The sequence below is a fragment of the Phyllobates terribilis genome, unplaced genomic scaffold, assembly GCF_046119375.1.
Source record: "Phyllobates terribilis strain yellow unplaced genomic scaffold, ASM4611937v1 Scaffold_5__5_contigs__length_657084704, whole genome shotgun sequence".
Classification (NCBI taxonomy): domain Eukaryota; kingdom Metazoa; phylum Chordata; class Amphibia; order Anura; family Dendrobatidae; genus Phyllobates; species Phyllobates terribilis.
In genome coordinates, this window is record NW_027362765.1 from 328,505,490 (window position 1) to 328,529,111 (window position 23,622).

The 23,622-nt window shown below is 44.5% G+C and overlaps 1 protein-coding gene across 1 annotated transcript in view; it reads left to right on the forward strand.

The window, feature by feature from the left end:
• The window catches only part of LOC141273150 (pendrin-like), a 175,035-nt gene that overhangs the window by 144,958 nt on the left and 6,455 nt on the right, over positions 1 to 23,622 (forward strand). Inside the window, exons 16-20 of the mRNA XM_073684596.1 lie at positions 18,021 to 18,116; positions 21,929 to 22,168; positions 22,251 to 22,305; positions 22,989 to 23,134; positions 23,306 to 23,389. Coding sequence (XP_073540697.1) covers positions 18,021 to 18,116; positions 21,929 to 22,168; positions 22,251 to 22,305; positions 22,989 to 23,134; positions 23,306 to 23,389 — 621 coding nt within the window. The remainder of the gene's footprint in view (positions 1 to 18,020; positions 18,117 to 21,928; positions 22,169 to 22,250; positions 22,306 to 22,988; positions 23,135 to 23,305; positions 23,390 to 23,622) is intronic.

Below are 23,622 nucleotides of genomic sequence, written 5' to 3' on the forward strand. Positions count from 1 at the left end.
ACACAAATATATCTGTTGAAAATAGTCTGGTGTAGGCCCGAGAAATACAAGTGTGGTTTTGCAGTTCCACGGTACAAACCTCTGTATTATCCACTTTTGGGCCATTTGTATCTAAAAAAAACAGTTTGAGTGTGTCGCTCACTGTTCAGGCGCAAATATATATATATTTTAAAAAGCCTGGTATACACCAGTAAATTATTACTGTGGTTTTGATGTTCCACGGTAAAACATCTCTATTATCCTGTTTTTGGCATTTTTTGCTGTATAAAAATAATAATAGTGTCTCCCTGATTTTTCAGACACAAATATATCTGTTGAAAATAGTCTGGTGTAGGCCAGAGAGACACAAGTGTGCTTTTGCTGTTCCACGGTAAAAAATATCTATTATCCTGCTTTTTGCAATTTTTGCTGTAAAAAAAAAAAAAAATAGTGTCTCCCTGATTTTTCAGACACAAATATATCTGTTGAAAATAGTCTGGTGTAGGCCAGAGAGACAGAAGTGTGCTTTTGCTGTTCCACGGTAAAAAATCTCTATTATCCTGCTTTTTGCATTTTTTGCTGTAAAAAAAAAAAAAAAATAGTGTCTCCCTGATTTTTCAGACACAAATATATCTGTTGAAAATAGTCTGGTGTAGGCCCGAGAAATACAAGTGTGGTTTTGCAGTTCCACGGTACAAACCTCTATATTATCCACTTTTGGGCCATTTGTATCTAAAAAAAACAATTTGAGTGTGTCGCTCACTGTTCAGCCGCAAATATATATATATTTTAAAAAGCCTGGTATACACCAGTAAATTATTACTGTGGTATTGATGTTCCACGGTAAAACATCTCTATTATCCTGTTTTTGGCATTTATTGCTGTATAAAAATAATAATAGTGTCTCCCTGATTTTTCAGACACAAATATATCTGTTGAAAATAGTCTGGTGTAGGCCAGAGAGACAGAAGTGTGCTTTTGCTGTTCCATGGTAAAAAATCTCTATTATCCTGCTTTTTGCATTTTTTGCTGTAAAGAAAAAAAAAAAATAGTGTCTCCCTGATTTTTCAGACACAAATATATCTGTTGAAAATAGTCTGGTGTAGGCCAGAGAGACAGAAGTGTGCTTTTGCTGTTCCACGGTAAAAAATCTCTATTATCCTGCTTTTTGCATTTTTTGCTGTAAAAAAAAAAAAAAATAGTGTCTCCCTGATTTTCAGACACAAATATATCTGTTGAAAATCGTCTGGTGTAGGCCCGAGAAATACAAGTGTGGTTTTGCAGTTCCACGGTACAAACCTCTGTATTATCCACTTTTGGGCCATTTGTATCTAAAAAAAACAGTTTGAGTGTGTCGCTCACTGTTCAGCCGCAAATATATATATATTTTAAAAAGCCTGGTATACACCAGTAAATTATTACTGTGGTTTTGATGTTCCATGGTAAAACATCTCTATTATCCTGTTTTTGGCATTTTTTGCTGTATAAAAATAATAATAGTGTCTCCCTGATTTTTCAGACACGAATATATCTGTTGAAAATAGTCTGGTGTAGGCCAGAGAGACAGAAGTGTGCTTTTGCTGTTCCACGGTAAAAAATCTCTATTATCCTGCTTTTTGTATTTTTTGCTGTAAAAAAAAAAAAAAATAGTGTCTCCCTGATTTTTCAGACACAAATATATCTGTTGAAAATAGTCTGGTGTAGGCCCGAGAAATACAAGTGTGGTTTTGCAGTTCCACGGTACAAACCTCTGTATTATCCACTTTTGGGCCATTTGTATCTAAAAAAAACAGTTTGAGTGTGTCGCTCACTGTTCAGCCGCAAATATATATATATTTTAAAAAGCCTGGTATACACCAGTAAATTATTACTGTGGTTTTGATGTTCCACGGTAAAACATCTCTATTATCCTGTTTTTGGCATTTTTTGCTGTATAAAAATAATAATAGTGTCTCCCTGATTTTTCAGACACAAATATATCTGTTGAAAATAGTCTGGTGTAGGCCAGAGAGACAGAAGTGTGCTTTTGCTGTTCCACGGTAAAAAATCTCTATTATCCTGCTTTTTGCATTTTTTGCTGTAAAAAAAAAAAAAATTGTGTCTCCCTGATTTTTCAGACACAAATATATCTGTTGAAAATAGTCTGGTGTAGGCCCGAGAAATACAAGTGTGGTTTTGCAGTTCCACGGTACAAACCTCTGTATTATCCACTTTTGGGCCATTTGTATCTAAAAAAAACAATTTGAGTGTGTCGCTCACTGTTCAGCCGCAAATATATATATATTTTAAAAAGCCTGGTATACACCAGTAAATTATTACTGTGGTTTTGATGTTCCACGGTAAAACATCTCTATTATCCTGTTTTTGGCATTTTTTGCTGTATAAAAATAATAATAGTGTCTCCCTGATTTTTCAGACACAAATATATCTGTTGAAAATAGTCTGGTGTAGGCCAGAGAGACAGAAGTGTGCTTTTGCTGTTCCATGGTAAAAAATCTCTATTATCCTGCTTTTTGCATTTTTTGCTGTAAAGAAAAAAAAAAAATAGTGTCTCCCTGATTTTTCAGACACAAATATATCTGTTGAAAATAGTCTGGTGTAGGCCAGAGAGACACAAGTGTGCTTTTGCTGTTCCACGGTAAAAAATATCTATTATCCTGCTTTTTGCAATTTTTGCTGTAAAAAAAAAAAAAAATAGTGTCTCCCTGATTTTTCAGACACAAATATATCTGTTGAAAATAGTCTGGTGTAGGCCAGAGAGACAGAAGTGTGCTTTTGCTGTTCCACGGTAAAAAATCTCTATTATCCTGCTTTTTGCATTTTTTGCTGTAAAAAAAAAAAAAAAATAGTGTCTCCCTGATTTTTCAGACACAAATATATCTGTTGAAAACAGTCTGGTGTAGGCCCGAGAAATACAAGTGTGGTTTTGCAGTTCCACGGTACAAACCTCTGTATTATCCACTTTTGGGCCATTTGTATCTAAAAAAAACAATTTGAGTGTGTCGCTCACTGTTCAGCCGCAAATATATATATATTTTAAAAAGCCTGGTATACACCAGTAAATTATTACTGTGGTTTTGATGTTCCACGGTAAAACATCTCTATTATCCTGTTTTTGGCATTTTTTGCTGTATAAAAATAATAATAGTGTCTCCCTGATTTTTCAGACACAAATATATCTGTTGAAAATAGTCTCGTGTAGGCCAGAGAGACAGAAGTGTGCTTTTGCTGTTCCATGGTAAAAAATCTCTATTATCCTGCTTTTTGCATTTTTTGCTGTAAAGAAAAAAAAAAAATAGTGTCTCCCTGATTTTTCAGACACAAATATATCTGTTGAAAATAGTCTGGTGTAGGCCAGAGAGACAGAAGTGTGCTTTTGCTGTTCCACGGTAAAAAATCTCTATTATCCTGCTTTTTGCATTTTTTGCTGTAAAAAAAAAAAAAAATAGTGTCTCCCTGATTTTCAGACACAAATATATCTGTTGAAAATCGTCTGGTGTAGGCCCGAGAAATACAAGTGTGGTTTTGCAGTTCCACAGTACAAACCTCTGTATTATCCACTTTTGGGCCATTTGTATCTAAAAAAAACAGTTTGAGTGTGTCGCTCACTGTTCAGCCGCAAATATATATATATTTTAAAAAGCCTGGTATACACCAGTAAATTATTACTGTGGTTTTGATGTTCCATGGTAAAACATCTCTATTATCCTGTTTTTGGCATTTTTTGCTGTATAAAAATAATAATAGTGTCTCCCTGATTTTTCAGACACGAATATATCTGTTGAAAATAGTCTGGTGTAGGCCAGAGAGACAGAAGTGTGCTTTTGCTGTTCCACGGTAAAAAATCTCTATTATCCTGCTTTTTTGCATTTTTTGCTGTAAAAAAAAAAAAAATTGTGTCTCCCTGATTTTTCAGACACAAATATATCTGTTGAAAATAGTCTGGTGTAGGCCCGAGAAATACAAGTGTGGTTTTGCATTTGCACGGTACAAACCTCTGTATTATCCACTTTTGGGCCATTTGTATCTAAAAAAAACAGTTTGAGTGTGTCGCTCACTGTTCAGCCGCAAATATATATATATTTTAAAAAGCCTGGTATACACCAGTAAATTATAACTGTGGTTTTGCTGTTCCACGGTAAAAAATCTCTATTATTCAGGTTTTGGTATTTTTTTCCGTAAAGAAAAACAGTAGTGACTCCTGACTGTTGTGACACAAAAATATATCTGTTGAAAATAGTCTTGTGTAGGCCCGACATCCCAGTGTGGTTTCGCAGTTCCACGGGTCAAATCGCTGTACTATCCAGTTTTGGGCCTTTGGTATCTAAAAAAAAAGCAGTTTGAGTGCGTTGCTCACTGTTCAGCCGCAAATATCTCTATTTAAAAAAGAGTGGTATACCCCAGTAAACAATAACTGTGGTTTTCCTCTTCCACGGTTCTAATCTACTCTTTATTACCCTTTTTCCATTGATAGTGCAAGTGTAAGCTATTTTACTTCATTTACAATGGGCAAGGCGCGTGGCAAGGGACGTGGAAGTGGACGTTCTGGTGATGGTTCGTGCAGAGGACGGGGCCGTGGCCAAGGTGAAAATGTGCCACAACCAACAGCCACATCTTCTCGCTCCCACTTCTTGACCGAATTACTAGGGAAGCACAGAGCAACACCAGTATTGAGAACTGATCAGTGTGAACAGGTTATTAATTGGATAGCAGACAATACTTCCAGTTACCTGGGCACCACCACCTCCGGTCTGTCTTCCACACGGTCAACTCTTAGTAGCCGTGAGTCTCGACCGCATACTCCTCCTCACCCTGATGCTCCTTCCTCCCACCATGCCGAGTGTCGTCAGACAGCAAGTGATCCCACACTTGGACACTCTGAAGAGCTGTTCACTGGTCCATTTCCATATTTGGGCCCCTCGCCTGATACGCTTGAAGTGGTGAAAGAGGAGATCCCATGTTGCGATGCCCAAATATTTGAACAGCCACGGCCACAGGAAGTCGACGTTGGCAATCTGTCACAAGAGGTGGACGATGACGAGACACAATTGCCAGGAAGTGAGGAGGAGGATCGTGGTGCGCAAGTGGAAGAGGAGGAGGTGGTGGATGATCTAGTAACTGACCCAACGTGGAAGGAGGACATGCAGAGTCAGGCCAGCAGCACACAGGGGGAGGGAGGCAGAGTACCCCAACAGGCAGGAAGAAGCAGTGTGGTGGCCGCAGACAGAAGGCAGGCAACCGTTCCCCGTAACACCAACACGAGGGACGTTGCCAGTACAAGCGGTAGGTCTTCCAGAGTCTGGAATTTTTTTAAAGACTCTGCTGATAACCCCAAAAAGGCCATATGTTCCACCTGCCATGCCAGCATCAGCAGGGGTGGCAAAACTACCAGCCTGACCACCACCAGCATGATCAGGCACATGGCAGCAAAGCACCCGACTTTGTGGGGCGAAACCCAGGGTCCACGACCAGTGTCAGCGGGTGTCACCACTGCTTCTTCCACTGTTGTGCGTGCAATAGAACCCCCTGTTGTGTGTGCAAGGCAATCCCCTGTCCATACTGCATGTAAAGATGCCCCCTCCTCTCAGTCTTCACTTGTTATGGCCGTTTCTCAAGAAACAGCATCAACGTCCACGTCCACGTCCCACCGCAGCGTTCAATTGTCCATATCCCAGACCTTTGAACGAAAGCGGAAATTCGCAGCTAACGCCCCACAGGCCACAGTCCTAAATTCGCACATTTCACGACTGCTTGCATTGGAAATGCTGCCTTTTAGGCTAGTGGAGACGGAATCCTTCCGCAATCTTATGGCGGTGGCCGTCCCTCGGTACTCGGTCCCCAGCCGACACTATTTTGCCTGGTGTGCCATCCCCGCACTACACAAGCACGTGTCCCAAAGCATCTGCCGTGCCCTCAACAACGCAGTTACTGGGAGAGTCCACCTGACAACGGACACGTGGACAAGTGCTTGTGGCCAGGGACGGTACATCTCTCTGACGGCACACTGGGTAAACATAGTGGAAGCCGGGACCCAGTCGGACCTTGGGACGGAACACATCCTCCCCACACCGAGGATTGCGGGCCCTATGTCAGTCAGAGTTGCCCCCACAGTGTACAGCTCCTGCGCATCCTCCTCCTCCTCCTCCTCCTCATGTTCAGCCTCCATCTCAGATATCACCACATCAGTTACAAGCTGGAAGCATTGCAGTACTGCCTCCGCCAAGCGGCAACAGGCTGTGCTGAAACTCATAAGCTTAGGTGATAAACCTCACACTGCTTGTGAGTTGTGGACAGCTGTGAAAGAGCAGGCAGATCTGTGGCTGAGACCGCTGAACCTACATCCCGGCATGGTCGTGTGTGACAATGGCCGTAACCTGGTGGCGGCTCTGAGGCGAGGTGAGATCACACACGTACCATGCCTGGCTCATGTGCTTAACCTCGTGGTTCAGCGGTTTCTTAAATCGTACCCCGAGTTGCCAGATCTGCTCGTGAAAGTACGCCGCCTGTCAGCTCATTTTCGCAAGTCGGCTACAGCTTCCGCCGCCCTTGCTGTGTTGCAGCAGCGTTTGCAGCTTCCGGCACACCGACTGGTGTGTGATGTCCCCACACGTTGGAACTCTACCCTCCACATGTTGCAAAGGATTTGTGAGCAGAAGAGAGCAGTTGTGGAGTACCAGCTGCAACAAGGCCGTCGATATTCAGGTCAGACTCCACACATAAGACCTCAGGAGTGGACCTGGATGTCTGACATATGTACCATCCTGACAAACTTTGAGGAGGCCACCAAGATGGTGAGTGGCGATGACGCCATCATTAGTGTCAGCATCCCACCACTTGTCTGTCTTTTGCAACGCTCTCTGCAGAGAATTAAAGAGGAGGCATTGCAGCCAGTGTATGATGAGATGGATCAAGAAGCCGTAGCGGGCGATTACACACAGCCCAGCCTCATCTCATCCCAACGTGCATTGGGGGACAATGAGGGAGAGGAGGAGGAGGAGGAGGAAGAACAGGAGCTGCTATCATGCGTTGTAGACGGTAGTACCTGTACAAGTGTCATACCGTCGGTTCAGCGTGGGTGGCCTGAGGACGGGGGAGGAGGAAGAGGAGGAGGAGAGCATGGTCAGTCGTCATCTTGGTGAGGACACGGAAATCTTGCCCGTTACCAGTCTGGCACGCATGGCTGACTTTATGTTACGATGCCTTAACCATGACCCTCGCGTTGTCAAAATGTTGGGTGACAGTCATTACTGGTTGGTGACACTTGTAGACCCCCGCTACAAGGAGAACTTTCACTCTCTTATTCCTGAGGTGGAGAGGTCTACAAAAATGGGGCAATACCAGAAGGCCTTTGCTGCAGAACTCTTAAAAAAATTCCCATCTGAACACGCTAGCAGCAGAGGTCACAGTTCGTTGCCCAACCAAGGCGTACAGGCGAGAGAGATGCAACTCCAATCCAGCAGAGGCAGGGGAACACTGTCAACGTTCTGGGACAGTTTTCTGACACCCACCCAGCTTACAGGCCCTGAGGCGCGGGGTACTCTCACAAGGAGTGGAAAGTTTCAAAAGATGGTGAGGGAGTACCTTGCCGATCGTACCAGAGTCCTCCGTGATTCCTCTGTGCCTTTTAATTATTGGGTATCCAAGCTGGACACTTGGAATGAACTCGCTCTGTACGCCTTGGAGGTCCTGGCCTGCCCTGCCGCTATCGTGTTATCGGAGCGTGTTTTTAGTGCCGCTGGGGGAATTATAACTGATAAGCGCACTCGCCTGTCAACTGACAATGCTGACAAGCTGACCCTTATCAAAATGAACAAGGGCTGGATTGGGCCAGACCTCTCATCACCACCAAATGACAGCAGAGTAACATAAAGTCAAATCCACTGTGTTATTTCGGGAGGTGTATTCACATGCACCGCTTCACACCCACACATGGGTATACGCTTCCTCGTTTCGGTTGTTTAATCTTCTTCTCCTTATCCTCAGCCTCCACCACCACTATACCACCAGGGTGCCAGCATTGAAAGTTCTTCCGTCCAAATTTTTGGCAGCTTTTGCTGGGAAAGCATAAGCAAATACCATGGGACACCCACTCCCCAATAATGGGACTTATGTTTGTAATATGCTGTACTGCATGGCTCTTGTAAGGGGCATTGCAAGTTGCTCCGTCCTAATTTTTGGCAGCTTTTGCTGGGAAAGCATAAGCAAATACTAAGGGAGACCTACTCCCCAATAATGGGACTTATGTTTGTAATATGCTGTACTGCATGGCTCTTGTAAGGGGCATTGCAAGTTGCTCCATCCTAATTTTTGGCAGCTTTTGCTTGCAAGGCATAAGCAAATACTATGGGACACCCACTCCCCAATAATGGGACTTATGTTTGTAATATGCTGTACTGCATGTGACACGCCCCCTGGGCCGTGTGTACACGTGTGTGGGATACCCGGTGCCGGGTCTCTGGGGTCTGTAGTCTCCGTGGCGGTCACCCAGTCCCGTGGCTCAGGCTGGTCAAACCAGTGGCAGTCTTTCTTAGGTTTCGAGGATAATTGTCCGACTGCGCAACCCGTGGATTGCAGTCAGGGAGTACCACCGCTGCGAGGCAGACCGCTGAGGCTGGTGTTGTGTGCGCAGCATAGAATGGGATAACTCCCCTCGGGAGGAGTATAGCCTCAGGGCAGTGAGTGTGGATGATGGGGGTGATGGTGCACGAGCACAGCAGGAACGACTCAGAGTCTTTGCAGTGCAGTTCAGGGTCTTTACTGATGATTATACGGTCGACCCTCCCGGGAGTACTGGCTAGCATAAGAGGCTTGGTCAGTCTGTGAGCAAGCAGGTGTTCCCCTGGCCAGGTGGAGTTGTAGGCCTCCCCGTCTGTCTGCACTCTTCCTGGCTACCTTGCTGTAAGCGGGTAGAAGAAGCCCACGTCCCTGAGTGTACCGTGTAGTGCTCACCCGTATGGCTGGTGACTTGGGGCCTTCTGTTAGCCTCTGCTCCACGACGGCGGTGCTGGTCCCTTGCTTGTGACTGAGCCTCCGGGCTTCTATGGCCAGAGGACCTGAAATCCCCTGCCGGCTGGTTTCTGCTGCTGGATATATAAGTCCTCACAGCTTCGGACTCCTGTGTCCGGTTCCTATTGTCTTCTGCCAGGGCGAGCTCTGCTCAGCTTCCAGCCCCTGGTCTTTAGCTCCTAGCTCCTACAGAGCTCCTTGCTGTTCTTTCCCTTGCTCTCACTCTGACTCTGACTGTTCTCTGACTCACTCAACCCAGCCCCAGATCCAGCTTATAAGGGCAGAATTCTCCCCTCCCAGGACTGGGGCAGGAGGATGTTGCATGTTTAAGGGATCCTGACCAGGAAACCTTCCACTTGCTCTCCGACGTAATATCTCTATTACTGTGGTGACCAGACCCCTGGGGTGCCACACGTGGCTCTTGTAAGGGGCATTGCAGTTCCTCATAATTTTTGGAAAGCCTTCCATTCACTGCTTAGGCCAACAGTGCACGGGAGACCCAGTTGCTATAAATCGAAAAAAAGGTTTAGTTAACGCCCTCTGACCTCTATGTCATTTCCAAGGGGCATTGGAGTGGCTCGAAATTTTTGGTAGGCATTGCACTCACTGTATGCCCTATAACTGTGTAGCCGAACCGCTCCTTTTGTTACAGAAACATATCCTACAAGACATATCTGGTTGACTGGCCTGATATTGATGTGAATGGTCCCTGTTCCTCCTGCTCTTTCTCCTTTGCCACCACCTCATCCATCATTTATCACCTGAAGCTTTGTTTTAACGGGAGTCATAGAACTGGGATAGTAGCAGGAAAACATCCAGCAATCCTCGGAGGAGGTAGGATATGCGCCAAAACGCAGACCACCTCAGGCCTATCCGCTACTACATACATGCGCTTGCATTCCAAGAAAACAAAGCAGATGCTAACTTCTATCATCATCATCATGCTCCTCACCTAGGCACTCTCAACTCCCCTGATGGAGAAGCCAGGGCCCACCGGAGGAGTCTGGTTCTCTGGTGGGCTCGTCCAATGCTGCCCTAAAGCAGGCCAGGCTAAGAAAAGTGTGGGGGAAGGTGACAGGAGAAATCAGGGCGGCTGGGAACCGAGTATGGACACCTGGCCGCCACCTGGCGGCTGGGGACCGAGCGTGGACACCTGGCCGCCGGGCGGCTGGGGACAGAGTATGGATACCTCGCTGCCGAAGCGGCCATGAGGTAGTGGCCAGCTTCGGCCTCCTCCAAACTAAAAGGCCCCATTTCAAGTGAAAGCTAGCAGTATGGTATTGCAACCTGCGGGTGGGTGGGTGGTTGGCTGCATATTTTCGCTTGCATTGCAAGGAATGGGGGAGGTACAATTGAACACTGCCCTGGGACAAGGACTTGCACGGGGATAGTTGCAAGTCTGCATCTTCTGATGCGGCAAGGATCACTTCTGATGGGCACACTTTTAGACAGTGACCAGGGGGTCAGAGATGCTTCCAGGGGTCTTCCCCATGCTGATCCCTTGTCTTTTCAGCACTGTATGCATGTGTCACACAGCACATAGCCAGATAAGGTTGTAAAATGTTAAAATGACATTTCCCGGTGAACGCATTTGTCACGGTTGAAAGCAATACAAAAGTGCAAAAACGCATGAAAAATGCTACTTGTGAACATAGCCCAAGGTGTGGAGGAGTATTTTTGTTTTTGGTTATTTATTTTACCTTATACACAAGTTTTTACCCTGGAAAGGAAATTCCTTAACATATTTCACAGGAAAACCGTTTCAGTTTAGTTTTTGAACGTTTTATTGTGAGCACGCAAAAGTGGCTTAATACCTCTGACCACGTTGTTGACAGCAGTGACCTGGGGGTCAGAAATGCTTCCAGGGGCGATCCCTATGCTGCCCCCATGTCTTTTGAGCACTGTCACTATCGTTTTGGGCACTTTTTAGGCTTTCTACAGACTGCCGGGGGTGCTGCCGCAAAAATGCTCGGGTCTCTCATAGACTAACATTGGGCTCGTTGCTCGGGTCGAGCACCCGAGTATCACGGTAAGCTCGGCCCGAGCTTCGAGCACCCGAGCATTTTAGTGATCGCTCAACACTATCAGTCGTCATCTTGGTGAGGACACGGAAGTCTTGCCCATTACCAGTCTGGCACCCATGGCTGACTTTATGTTACGCTGCCTTAACCGTGACCCTCGCATTGTCAAAATGTTGGGTGACAGTCATTACTGGTTGATGACACTTTTAGACCCCCTCTACAAGGAGAACTTTCACTCTCTTATTCCTGGGTTGGAGAGGTCTACAAAAATGGGGCAGTACCAGAAGGCCCTTGCTGCAGAACTCTTAAAAAAATTCCCATCTGAACACGGTAGCGGCAGAGGTCACAGTTCGCTGCCCAACTAAGGCATACAGGCGAGAGAGACGCAACTCCAATCCAGCAGAGGCAGGGGAACACTGTCAATGTTCTAGGACAGTTTTCTGAGACCTGCCCAGCTTACAGGCCCTGAGGCGCAGGGTACTCTCACAAGGAGTGGAAAGTTTCAAAAGATGGTGAGGGAGTACCAGCGTCCTCCGTGATTCCTCTGTGCCTTTTAATTATTGGGTATCCAAGCTGGACACTTGGAATGAACTCACTCTGTATGCCTTGGAGGTCCTGGCCTGCCCTGCCGCTAGCGTGTTATCGGAGCGTGTTTTTAGTGCCGCTGGGGGAATTATAACTGATAAGCGCACTCGCCTGTCAACTGACAATGCTGACAAGCTGACCCTTATCAAAATGAACAAGGGCTGGATTGGGCCAGACTTCTCATCACCACCAAATGACAGCAGAGTAACATAAAGTCAAATCCACTGTGTTATTTCGGGAGGTGTATTCCAATGCATCATTTCACACCCACACATGGTTATACGCTTCCTCATTTCGGCTGTTTTTTGCTCTTCTCCTTATCCTCAGCCTCCACGACCACTATACCACCAGGGTGACCGTGGTCCATGTTGCCAGCATTGCAAGTTCCTCTGTCCTAATTTTTGGCAGCTTTTGCTTGGAAGGCATAGGCAAAGACTATGGGAGACCCACTCCCTAATAATGGGAATAATGTTTTTAATATGCTGTACTGCATGGCTCTTGTAAGGGACATTGCAAGTTCCCCCTTCCTAATTTTTGGCAGCTTTTGCTTGGAAGGCATAGGCAAAGACTATGGGAGACCCACTCCCCAATAATGGGAATAATGTTTTTAATATGCTGTACTGCATGGCTCTTGTAAGGGGCTTTAAAATCGTCTTGTTAAGCTACTGTGACCTCCACGTCTCTTCCAAGGGTCGTTAATATTGTCTTTTTATTCCACTGCGACCTCCACCACTCTTCCAAGGGGCATTAAAAGCATCTTGTTAAGCTACTGTGACCTCCACGTCTCTTCCACAGGGCGTTGATATTGTCTTTTTATTCCACTGTAACCTCCACCACTCTTCCAAGGGGCATTGATATTGTCTTTTTATTCCACTGCGACCTCCACCACTCTTCCAAGGGGCATTAAAACCGTCTTGTTAAGCTACTGTGACCTCCACGTCTCTTCCATGGGGCATTGATATTGTCTTTTTATTCCACTGTAACCTCCACCACTCTTCCAAGGGGCATTAAAACTGTCTTGTTAAACCACTCTGAACTCCACGTCTCTTCCAAGGGGCATTAAAACCATCTTGTTAAGCTACTGTGACCTCCACATCTCATCCAAGGGGCATTAAAATTGTCTTGTTAAACCACTCTGAACTCCACGTCTCTTCTAAGGGGCATTAAAACCGTCTTGTTAAACCACTCTGAACTCCACAGCTCTTCCTAGGGGCATTGACATGTTGTTTTTAATTACCTCTAACCTCCACGACTCTTGCAACGGGCATTGCATTTCCTCCTAATTTTTGTCAGCTTTTGCTTTTCAATGCATAGGCGAACACTAAGGGAGACCCACTCCCCAATAATGGGTAGAAGGCTTTTAATATGCTGTAATCCATGTCTGTTTCAAGGGGCATTGCAGTGCCTAATAATTTTTGGAAAGCCTTCCATTCCCTGCTTAGGCCAACAGTGTACAGGAGTCCCAGTTGCTATAAATGGAAAAAACGGTTTAGTTAAGGACCTCTGACCTCCATGTCACTTCCAAGGGGCATTGAAGTGCCTCGAAATTTTTGGTAGGCATTGCATTCACTGTATGCCTTATAACTGTGTAGCTGAACCGCTCCTTTTGGTACAGAAACATATCCTACAAGACATGTGTGGTTGGCTGGCCTGATATTGATGTGAATGGTCCCTGTTCCTCCTGCTCTTTCTCCTTTGCCACCACCTCATCCATCATTCATCACCTGAAGCTTTGTTTAACGGGAGTCATAGAACGGGGATAGTAGCAGGAAAGCATCCAGCAATCCTCGAAGGAGGTAGAATATGCGCCAAAACGCTGACCACCTCAGGCCTAGCTGCTACTACATACATGCGCTTGCATTCCAAGGAACAGAAAGCTAAGGAGGTGGATGGCCTCATGATCATGAATAATTTACTCGCTGTGTAGGAGGCCGACCACTGCTGCTGTCTACCTTCTGAACTTTGTGTTGAAGCCTGATTGACCCAGGACCCGCAATCCTCTATGTCTGGAGGACGTGTTGCATCCCAGTGTCCAACTGTGTCCCAGCTTCCACAATATTAACCCAGTGTGAAGGCGTCAGTGAGATGGCCCATTCCTGGCCACATTCACTTGTCCACGTGTTTGTGGTTAGGCTGTCCTTCCCACTAAATGCACTAGGGAGGGCACAGGTAATGTTTTGGTATGCGCGCTTGTGTATAAGGCGCACCGGGACAAATAGGGGCGGCTGGGGACCGTTTATGGACACCCGGCCACCCTCACGCGGCTGGGGACTGTGTGTGGGCACCCGGCCGCGGGGCGGCTGGGGACTGAGTATGGACACCCGGCCGCCCCCTGGTGGCTGGGGACCAAGCGTGGACACCCGGCCGCCGGGCGGCTGGGGACTGAGTATGAATACCAGGCTACCGACGCAGCCATGACGTGGTGGCCAGATTCCACCTCCACATGCCTAAAAGGCCCAATTTCAAGTGCAAGCAAGCTAGCAGTATGGTATTGCAGCCTGGGGGTGGGTGGGTGGCAGGCTGTATACTTGCGCTTGTATTGCAAGTTATGGGGGAGGTACAATTGAACACTGCCCTGGGACAAGGACTTGCACGGGGATAGTTGCAAGTCTGCATCTTCTGATGCGGCAAGGATCACTTCTGATGGGCACACTTTTAGGCAGTGACCTGGGTGTCAGAGATGCTTCCAGGGGTCTTCCCCATGCTGTTCCCATGTCTTTTTAGTACTGTATGCATGTGTCACACAGCACATGGCCAGATAAGGTTGTAAAATGTTAAAATGACATTTCCCGGTGAATGCATTTGTCACGGTTGAAAGCAATACAAACGTGCAAAAATGCATAAAAAATGCTACTTGTGAACATAGCCCAAGGTGTGGAGGAGTATTTTTGTTTTTGGTTATTTATTTTACCTTATACACAAGTCTTTACCTTGGAAAGGATGTTCCTTAACCCCTTTCCGACCTGGTCAGTAATAGTACGCACCAGGTCGGGAAGGCCGGTTCAGCGGGGGCTCCGGCGGTGAGGCCGCACTGAAGCGAGCACATGTCAGCTGATTATTGGAATCGCAATCCACCCGCGGCTGTTAACATGTTAAATCTCTGACAGTGGCATTTAACTCGCGCTTCCGCTAGTCCTAAGCCCCACCCATCAGTGACCCCGTCACGTGATCGCGGGTCAACAATGGGTGGGCATGACAACTCAGGGTCTGCAGCAGACGCCTGTGGTTGTCATGTCTCAATTGCTATGAGCGCCACCTAGTGGTCAGCGCTCATAGCAAGTGAGCATTTCTCCTGCATACAAGCGATCTGCTCATCGCTTGTATGCAGTAAAAGCAATCAGACAACTGCTGCTTCTAGTCTCCTCTGGAGACTATAGAAGCAAGCAGAAAGTGTAAAAAAAAGTTTTTAAAAAAATAAAAAAAATAAAAAATATATAAAGGTTTAAGTCACCCCCCTTTCAACCCATTCAAAATAAAATATATATATATAAAAAAAAAACCACATACACATCTTTGGTATCGCCGCGTTCAGAATCGCCCGATCTATCAATATAAAAGAAGAATTAATACAATCAGTAAACGGCGTAACGAGAAAAAAATTTTAAACGCCAGAATTAAGTTTTTTTGGTCGCTACAACTTTGCAATAAAATGCAATAACGGGCGATCAAAACATCGGATCTACCCCAAAATGGTATCAATAAAAACGTCAGCCCAGCACGCAAAAAATAAGCCCTCACCTGGCCCCAGATCCCGAAAAATGGAGAAGCTAAGGGTCTCTTAAAATGGCATCATTTTTTTTTGTTTTTTTAGCAAGCTTTGGATTTTTTTTTCACCACTTAAATAAAAAAGAATCTATACATGTTTGGTGTCTATGAACTCGTAACGACCTGGAAAATAATGATGGCAGGTCAGTTTTAGCAATCTGTGAACGTGGTAAAAAAAGGACCCAAAAAACAACTGTGGAATTGCATTTTTTTTGCAGTTTCACTGCTCTTGGAATTTTTTTCCCATTTTCCAGCACACGATATGGTAAAACCAGTGATGATGTTTAAAAGTACAACTCGTCCCGCAAAAAATAAGCCCTCACATGGCCATATTGAACGAAAATTAAAAAAGTTCTGGCTCTGGGAAGAAGGGGAGCAAAAAAGGAAAACACAAAAACAGAAAGACCCATGGTCGTTAAGGGGTTAACATATTTCACAGGAAAGCACTTTCACTTTCGTTTTTGAACGTTTTATTGTGAGCCTGTAAAAGTGGCTTAATACCTCTGACCATGTTGTTAACAGCAGTGACCTGGGGGTCAGAAATGCTTCCAGGGGCGATCCCCATGCTGTCCCCATGTCATTTGAGCACTGTCACTATCGTTTTGGGCACTTTTTAGGCTTTCTACAGACTGCCGGGGGAGCCGCCGCAAAAATGCTCGGGTCTCCCATAGACTAACATTGGGCTCGTTGCTCGGGTCGAGCACCCGAGTATCACAGTGAGCTCGGCCCGAGCTTCGAGCACCCGAGCATTTTAGTGCTCGCTCAACACTAGTGGCGACCAATTGCTGGAGTACCATTCTTGTCACATATAGGATTTTTGCTACTCAACAGCCCGGGGTCTTTGCCAGAGTATTTGTTTCATATTGCGCCAAATGTTTTCTGTTGGTGAAAGGTCTGGACTGCAGGCGGTCCATTCATCATCGGAAATCTTCTTCTGTGTAGGCATGATGCTGTGATGGATGTGGTATGTGGGTTAGCATTGTCTTGCTGAAATATGTAAGGCATTTCCTGGAAGAGACGTTGTCTGGATGGGATTACATGTTGTTCTTAAACCTCTATATAATGCTCAGCATTAATAGCACCTTACCTTGCCAAGCTGTCCTGCCATACGCCCTAATGCAGCCCCACACCATCAGAGTTGCAGGCGTTTGAGCTGTGTGCTAATAATAAGTTGGGTGGTCCCTCTCCTCTTGAGTCCAAAGAATACGGCGTCAATGGTTTCCATAAAGAATATCACATTTTGATTCACCTGACCACAGAGCAGTTTTCTATTATTTTGCATAAATCCTTTTTAACCCCTTACCGACATCCACTGTACATATACGGCGCAAATTGGTAGTGGGTGTATGGAGCGCGCACATGGGGTGAGCTCGCCCCATACCCGACAGTTAATAGCTGTGAGTTATAGCCAAGACTTGCCTCTAATGATTGTTAACCTGTTAAATGCTGTTGACAAACTAACAACAGCATTAAGAAAGAGGTACCAAAGGGGGCACATCGCTGAATGTGGCCATAGGAGCGCCCAATGGGTTGCTGACAGCAGAGAGTCAGTTGAAGACCCCCGTGCTTGTCATTACGAAGCTCAACTAAAACCCAACTTGTGGTCGTGATTTTCTCTGTATGCAGCAATATTGTGGTATTGCTGTATACAGCACAAGTGATCAGACGATTGCAGGGTAAAGTCCCCTAAGGGGACTAAGAAGTACAGTGAAAAGTAAATAAAAATGCTTTAAAAAATATGAAAAAAAACCACCCCAAAAAAGTTCAAATCACCACGCTTTTCTCTCATTAAAAATAATTTAAAAAGATAAAAAATGTACACATATGTGGTATCTCCATGTTCAGAAAAGTCCGATCTATGAAATTATAAAAATAATTAACCCGATAGATAAACTCCGTAATGATAAAAAATTCAAGAGCAAAACACTATTATGTTTTATTGGTCGCTGCAATACCACAAAAAATGCTGTATCAAGTGATCAAAATATATCCATTCAAAAATGGTATAAATTAAAACGTTGTCTCGCCCCACAAAAAATAAGCCATCAAACATTTCCATGTAATGAAAAATGAAAAAGTTATGGGTCTCGGAAAAGAAAGGCAACACATTTTCAAGCTTAGGATTTTTTTTTCACTACTAAAATAATAGAAAAACGTGACATGTTTGGTATCGACGCAATAGTACTGATGAGCAGACTCATATTGCAAGGTCATTTTTCCACAAAATGGCCACAGTACATGTTCAGTACACTATATGGTAAAATGAATGTGTCAATCAAAAGTACAACTCGTCCCACAAAAAACAAGCCCTCATATGTCTATGTGAACAGAAAAATAAAAGAGTTATGGCTCTGGGTAGAAGGGGAGGAAAAACGAAAATGCAAAAATGGAAATTGGCCTCGTCGGAAAGGGGTTGGCCTGGACAAGACAGCAGTGTTTCTGGAATGTGGTGATGTATGGCTTCTTCTTTGCATTATTTAGCTTTAACTTGCATCTGCAGATTTTACATTGGCAATATTTCAATTTCTGCTGCAGCAATTCCACAGTGGAATGTGAAGCATTTGGAGGCGTTTTGTCCATTGCGGATTCAGTGTAGATTTGTCCCATGTGGACCTTCCCTGTCAAAGATGTTCAATTTCCTACTAAATATTTCTCTCTTTAAAGGTTGGATTTGATTCTGTCAAAGTTTTTACAAAAAGGACAAAAGCCTTGAGAAAGATCCATAAACTAATAAAGAAAGGAAAGCTGACAACTACAAAGGTGAGTTTTCTTACTCAATGGCAACCAGCAGATAACAGTACTCAACTTTTCAAACTGCAATTATTTCTGCTCAGTTGACCATTAGTGAGGCTCCTGATAAGTGGCTTCCATATTTGTTTATCAGGATATCCAGTATATTAGCACCGTTAGGAGCAAAAACATAGATACTATTGTTCCTAATGGTATGTACACTAATCAGTCATACGATAAAGGGAACCTGTCCTGTTGAAAATGGTGTCTGATCTTCAGCTTCTCCTGCTCTATAACATCCTGTCTGATCAGATTGATATACATTTTATGGGAAACATTTGCATACTTAAGATGAGTCCAGTGGGCAGTCCAATTCATTGATTAGCAGTCTTCGATTTATGACTGTGGATGCAGAGCTAGATGTCAGTCACTGAGTAGGAATGCCCACTTGGCTCATATGTATGATAACACCAGGGATTTCAATGAATAAAGTACAAATTCTATTTAATATTTTCCAAAAGACGTATAATCATTCTGCTTAGCTTCTCCTTCTCTACACCATGCTGTCCACAGATCAAACTGCATGTACAACGTAAAAGGTTCCCTTTAAAGGTGAAGTGGGTATAGACAGGCACCATAGTAGGCATATGGTCGACAGCACTCTCCTTCAGAAGGACGCAAAGTCCAAAAGATAAAGGAACCAACTTGGAAACGGTATAGATCACAAAAGTGGCAGACAGAGTCCAAAACAGGTGATATAATATTTAATAAAAATTATTGAAAAACAAAACGGGTGATATTCCAATCAAGACATCTTTTATTCTGCCATGTAAAAACTTATATACACTGCTCAAAAAATAAAGGGAACACTCAAATAACACATCCTAGATCTGAATGAATGAAATATTCTCATTGAAAACTTTGTTCTGTACAAAGTTGAATGTGCTGACAACAAAATCACACAAAAATCATCAATGGAAATCAAATTTATTAACCAATGGAGGCCTGGATTTGGAGTCACCCCCAAAATTAAAGTGGAAAACACACTACAGGCTGATCCAACTTTGATGTAATGTCCTTAAAACAAGTCAAAATGAGGCTCAGTATTGTGTGTGGCCTCCACATGCCTGTATGATCTCCCTACAATGCCTGGGCATGCTCCTGATCAGGTTGCGGATGGTCTCCTGTGGGATCTCCTCCCAGACCTGGACTAAGCATCCGCCAACTCCTGGACAGTCTGTGGTGCAACGTGACGTTGGTGGATGGAGCGAGACATGATGTCCCAGATGTGCTCAATTGGATTCAGGTCTGGGTAACGGCCGGGCCAGTTCAAAGGCTTTAATGCCTTCTTCTTGCAGGAACTGCTGACACACTCCAGCCACATGAGGTCTGCCATTGTCCTGCATTAGGAGGAACTCAGGGCCAACCGCACCAGCAAATGGTCTCACAAGGGGTCTGAGGATCTCATCTCGGTACCTAATGGCAGTCAAGCACATGGATGGCTTGGTGGCCCTCCAAAAAAATGCCACCCCACACCATTAGTAACCCACTGCCAAACCGGTCATGCTGAAGGATGTTGCAGGCAGCAGATCGCTCTCCACGGCGTCTCCAGACTCTGTCACGTCTGTCACATGTGCTCAGTGTGAACCTGCTTTCATCTGTGAAGAGCACAGGGCGCCAGTGGCGACTTTGCCATTCCTGGTGCTCTGTGGCAAATGCAAAGCCTCCTGCACGGTGTTGGGCTGTGAGCACAACCCCCATCTGTGGACGTCGGGTCCTCATACCACCCTCATGGAGTCAGTTCCTAACAGTTTGTGCACACATGCACATTTGTGGCCTGCTGGAGGTCATTTTGCAGGGCTCTGGCAGTGCTCCTCTTGTTCCTCCTTGCACAAAGGCGGAGGTAGCGGTCTTGCTGCTGGGTTGTTGCCCTCATACGGCCCCCTCCATGTCTCCTGGTGTACTGGCCTGTTTCCTGGTAGCGCCTCCAGCCTCTGGACCCTACGCTGACAGACACCGCAAACCTTTTTGCCACAACTCGCATTGATGTGCCATCCTGGATGAGCTGCATTACCTGAGCAACTTCTGTGGGTTGTAGAGTCCGTCTCATGCTACCACGATTGTGAAAGCACAACCAACATTCAAAAGTGACCAAAACATCAGCCAGAAAGCATTGGTACTGAGATGTGGTCTGTGGTCCCTACCTGCAGAACTACTCCTTTATTGAGTGTGTCTTGATAATTGCCAAAAATTTCCATCTATTGTCTATTCCATTTGCACAACAGCATGTGAAATTGATTGTCAATGTTGCTTCCTAAGTGGACAGTTTGATTTCACAGAAGTTTGATTTACTTGAAGTTATATTCTGTTGTTTAAGTGTTCCCTTTATTTTTTTGAGCTGTGTATATAAACTTATACATATACAAAAAACTTGTATATGTTATAATAAAAGATGTCTTGATTGGTGTTAGGAGGGCGGTTGCAAACAACTTTAATAAATGGAACGCAACCGACCCCGGGGTCCGCAATGCAGCCTGGTGGACTGCTGCCGAACACTTTCCGGGTGGAAAGGAAAGCGACAAACTTAAATGTTAAACCCTTCCGTGTTTCTGCACACAGGAACGGGTATAGCGGTTCGCTCTATCTCAGTTAACTGCACGGGAGAAGAGCATCTGGGATAGAACCTACTTAACTGATAAACCACTCCGTGTTAAAGCACACGGAGCGGATTTCAGTGGTTCACACAATCTCCAAGAACCGCAGGAAGACGTGCGACCGAGGGAAAAGCAGTAGCCCTGTCTTCGATACAGGCGCTACGCAGTAGGAGTTGCCGCTAAGATGCGTGTGTGACTCACGCCGACTTACGTGCCCTCTGGCGGCGTGCTACCAGACAGAGGAGTATTTCTCCACGTGGTCCACAGGTGTCTACCGGGAGTAGGACGTCTGCAGGCTGCTCGGGGTATAAGGCGACCCCCTCTGACAGAGCCAGACTGAAAGGCGAAGCTACCTGCCTACTTTCACTAGCCTGCCTACTTTCACTAGACCTGCCTGAGGAAACTACACGTGGAGCACAGTCATCTACACAACAGCATCACGCTCAATGATCCGAGCGCGCCGCCATGTTTGTGAGCGGGCCTTTTAAAGACTAAGCCCTGCCCACCGACGCGACATTGCTGACGTTACCCGTGGACCAATCAGGCGGTGCCAGGTCACCTGGTCAGGTGGGTGCCAAACCACCAATCACGATCCGCCAGGTCACGGGCATGCTCAGTACGGCGAATACTGGACTTAAACTCCAAGCATCCTGTCTCCCTCTGCAACCTATGCTTAACCTTGCTAGGTACCAATACATAGGAGACAATCTGTATGTCTCGTGGACCAGCTAGGCGTTGGGGCTGATGATGATGCTGAGCAGCATCAGCCCTGGCTGGACTGAAATGGGAAACCACAGAAGTTCCTGGACACATTTAAAATCCAGAACCAGACCAACACCTAACAATTGGAATATCACCTGTTTTGGACATGGTCTGCTACTTTAGTGATGTATAGAGAGGTATGTCACTGTTGGAGCTTCAGTATTAAAATAAAGACCAGAGCAGTTGGAATTGAGTGGTGGGGGATATAATGAGTAAATATAGATTATTTTTTATTTTATCACATTGCCTGATTTTACTCAAATTTTTTATAAACTCCAAAGCAAGATGTCTGCTTTTTATTTTATTAATAGCAAATGATGACTACTAGATTAAACATATTTGGTAAAGAATAAGCACCTTTTCAATATGGGATGGTACATATTTTAATCAACCAGTCACATAGATCAATTTCTATGTCTTTTTCAGAATGGTGTAATCAGTCAGGTGGGCGTAGACAACCTGGGATATGAATCAGAAGATGACCCCGAGGATCCTCAAGGACTTGAGAATGATGGCATTCAAACAAAACAGATTGAGATCCAAGTAGACTGGAACTCGGAGTTGCCCGTTAAAGTCTCTGTTCCAAAAGTGTCCATCCACAGCATTATTTTAGATTTTAGTCAGATAACTTTTCTAGATGTGGTGGCTGTGAAAGTCCTAAAGCTGGTAATTTCACATTATTTGTAACATTTCATGCAAATTGCTTTATGGAAAGTGATCACTTCAATCTATGTATTTTCTCCCACAGGTTTTTAAAGAATTTAAGAGAATTGATGTAGATCCTTACATTGCTGCTTGTGATGGTAAGTAAAAACAGCAGTTTTACTGCATTTGAAATGTTTTTTTTCCAAATAAACCAGGATTAGACAGCCCCTTTAACTACTGCAGAGTTCTTTGAGTTCTTTACACATACACATTATGTTAAAAAATTGCCTTCTTAGCTACACAATACTGGACAACAAGCTAATGAATCTTGTGGGTGAAGATTAGTGTTGAGTTGGTAGTCTGATTAGTCAAAGTGTGTTTTTGTCAGGAATCCAGATGTGTCAAAAGTATAAGGTATCATCTATGAGGTAAAAATAATTTCCTAGTGTTCCTGTTCCCTCACCACTATTCTCATGGAGGCCATGTTGAGGTTGATCTAGTCATCCTGCCTAAGATCTGTCATCAGAATAAGAAACTAATTCAAAGTGTTCATTAATTAACACAGAACAGTAAATTACATCTAATAAATGGCTGAATTTTCCAACCATTAGCAGACAGAAACCTATGTGAAACAAGCATGGTGACAAATCTAAATGTGGCAGCAGAAACTTGGAGAAGGCAAAATGTATCAACATGGCAGCAGCAGTACACAGAAATATTTTCTGTTTTGTATGTAATACATTAATAAAGGTTTAGCTTCACAAATTAAATGCTATTATGGCTCCACAGTCCTCTGAGAAACCTAGCCATTTGGAAATAATCACATCTTTATTTTACTCAGATAACATGTTTAAGAAACTGGAGGTCTGCAATTTCTTTGATGACACCATCAAGCCTGATGTCTTTTTCCTCACGGTTCATGATGCTGTCTTGCACTTAGAAAATACACAGCAATTTAGAAATGGACATGATCCCCTACTAGAGAAGGTATGAAAAACGAAGACTGGAGAACCTGTTAAAGAGCTAAAATTATGCTCTGAATTTTCAACATAACTGATATCAAGAAAGTCCCACCCAGATGTAGCTTGCAATATAGCCACTGCCTGTCAATATTCGGCATAATTAACACGTAAATAATGTGTATTTTTTCTTTCAAAGATTTCACTTATGAAGGAATCGCAAACTCCCATTGATGATCTGTTTATTGATCCAGCATACCAGGATCTACAAGAACCAGATGAGGTGAGAAGAAACTTACGTTATGTTTACTTGATTTTATTTTTAAAAAATCATATTCGGTAGTATATGTTACAATCATAGGTAGGTATTCAAATTCTTGATGTTAATTATCTATGTTATTAAAAGTAATGCCTCCCCCATACCTTACTAAAAGTAATACCTACACCTTCAGCAAAGCACTGCCGATATCTGAAGATCATGCTTTTAATGGTGTGTTCACAGTAGTCCAATACGCA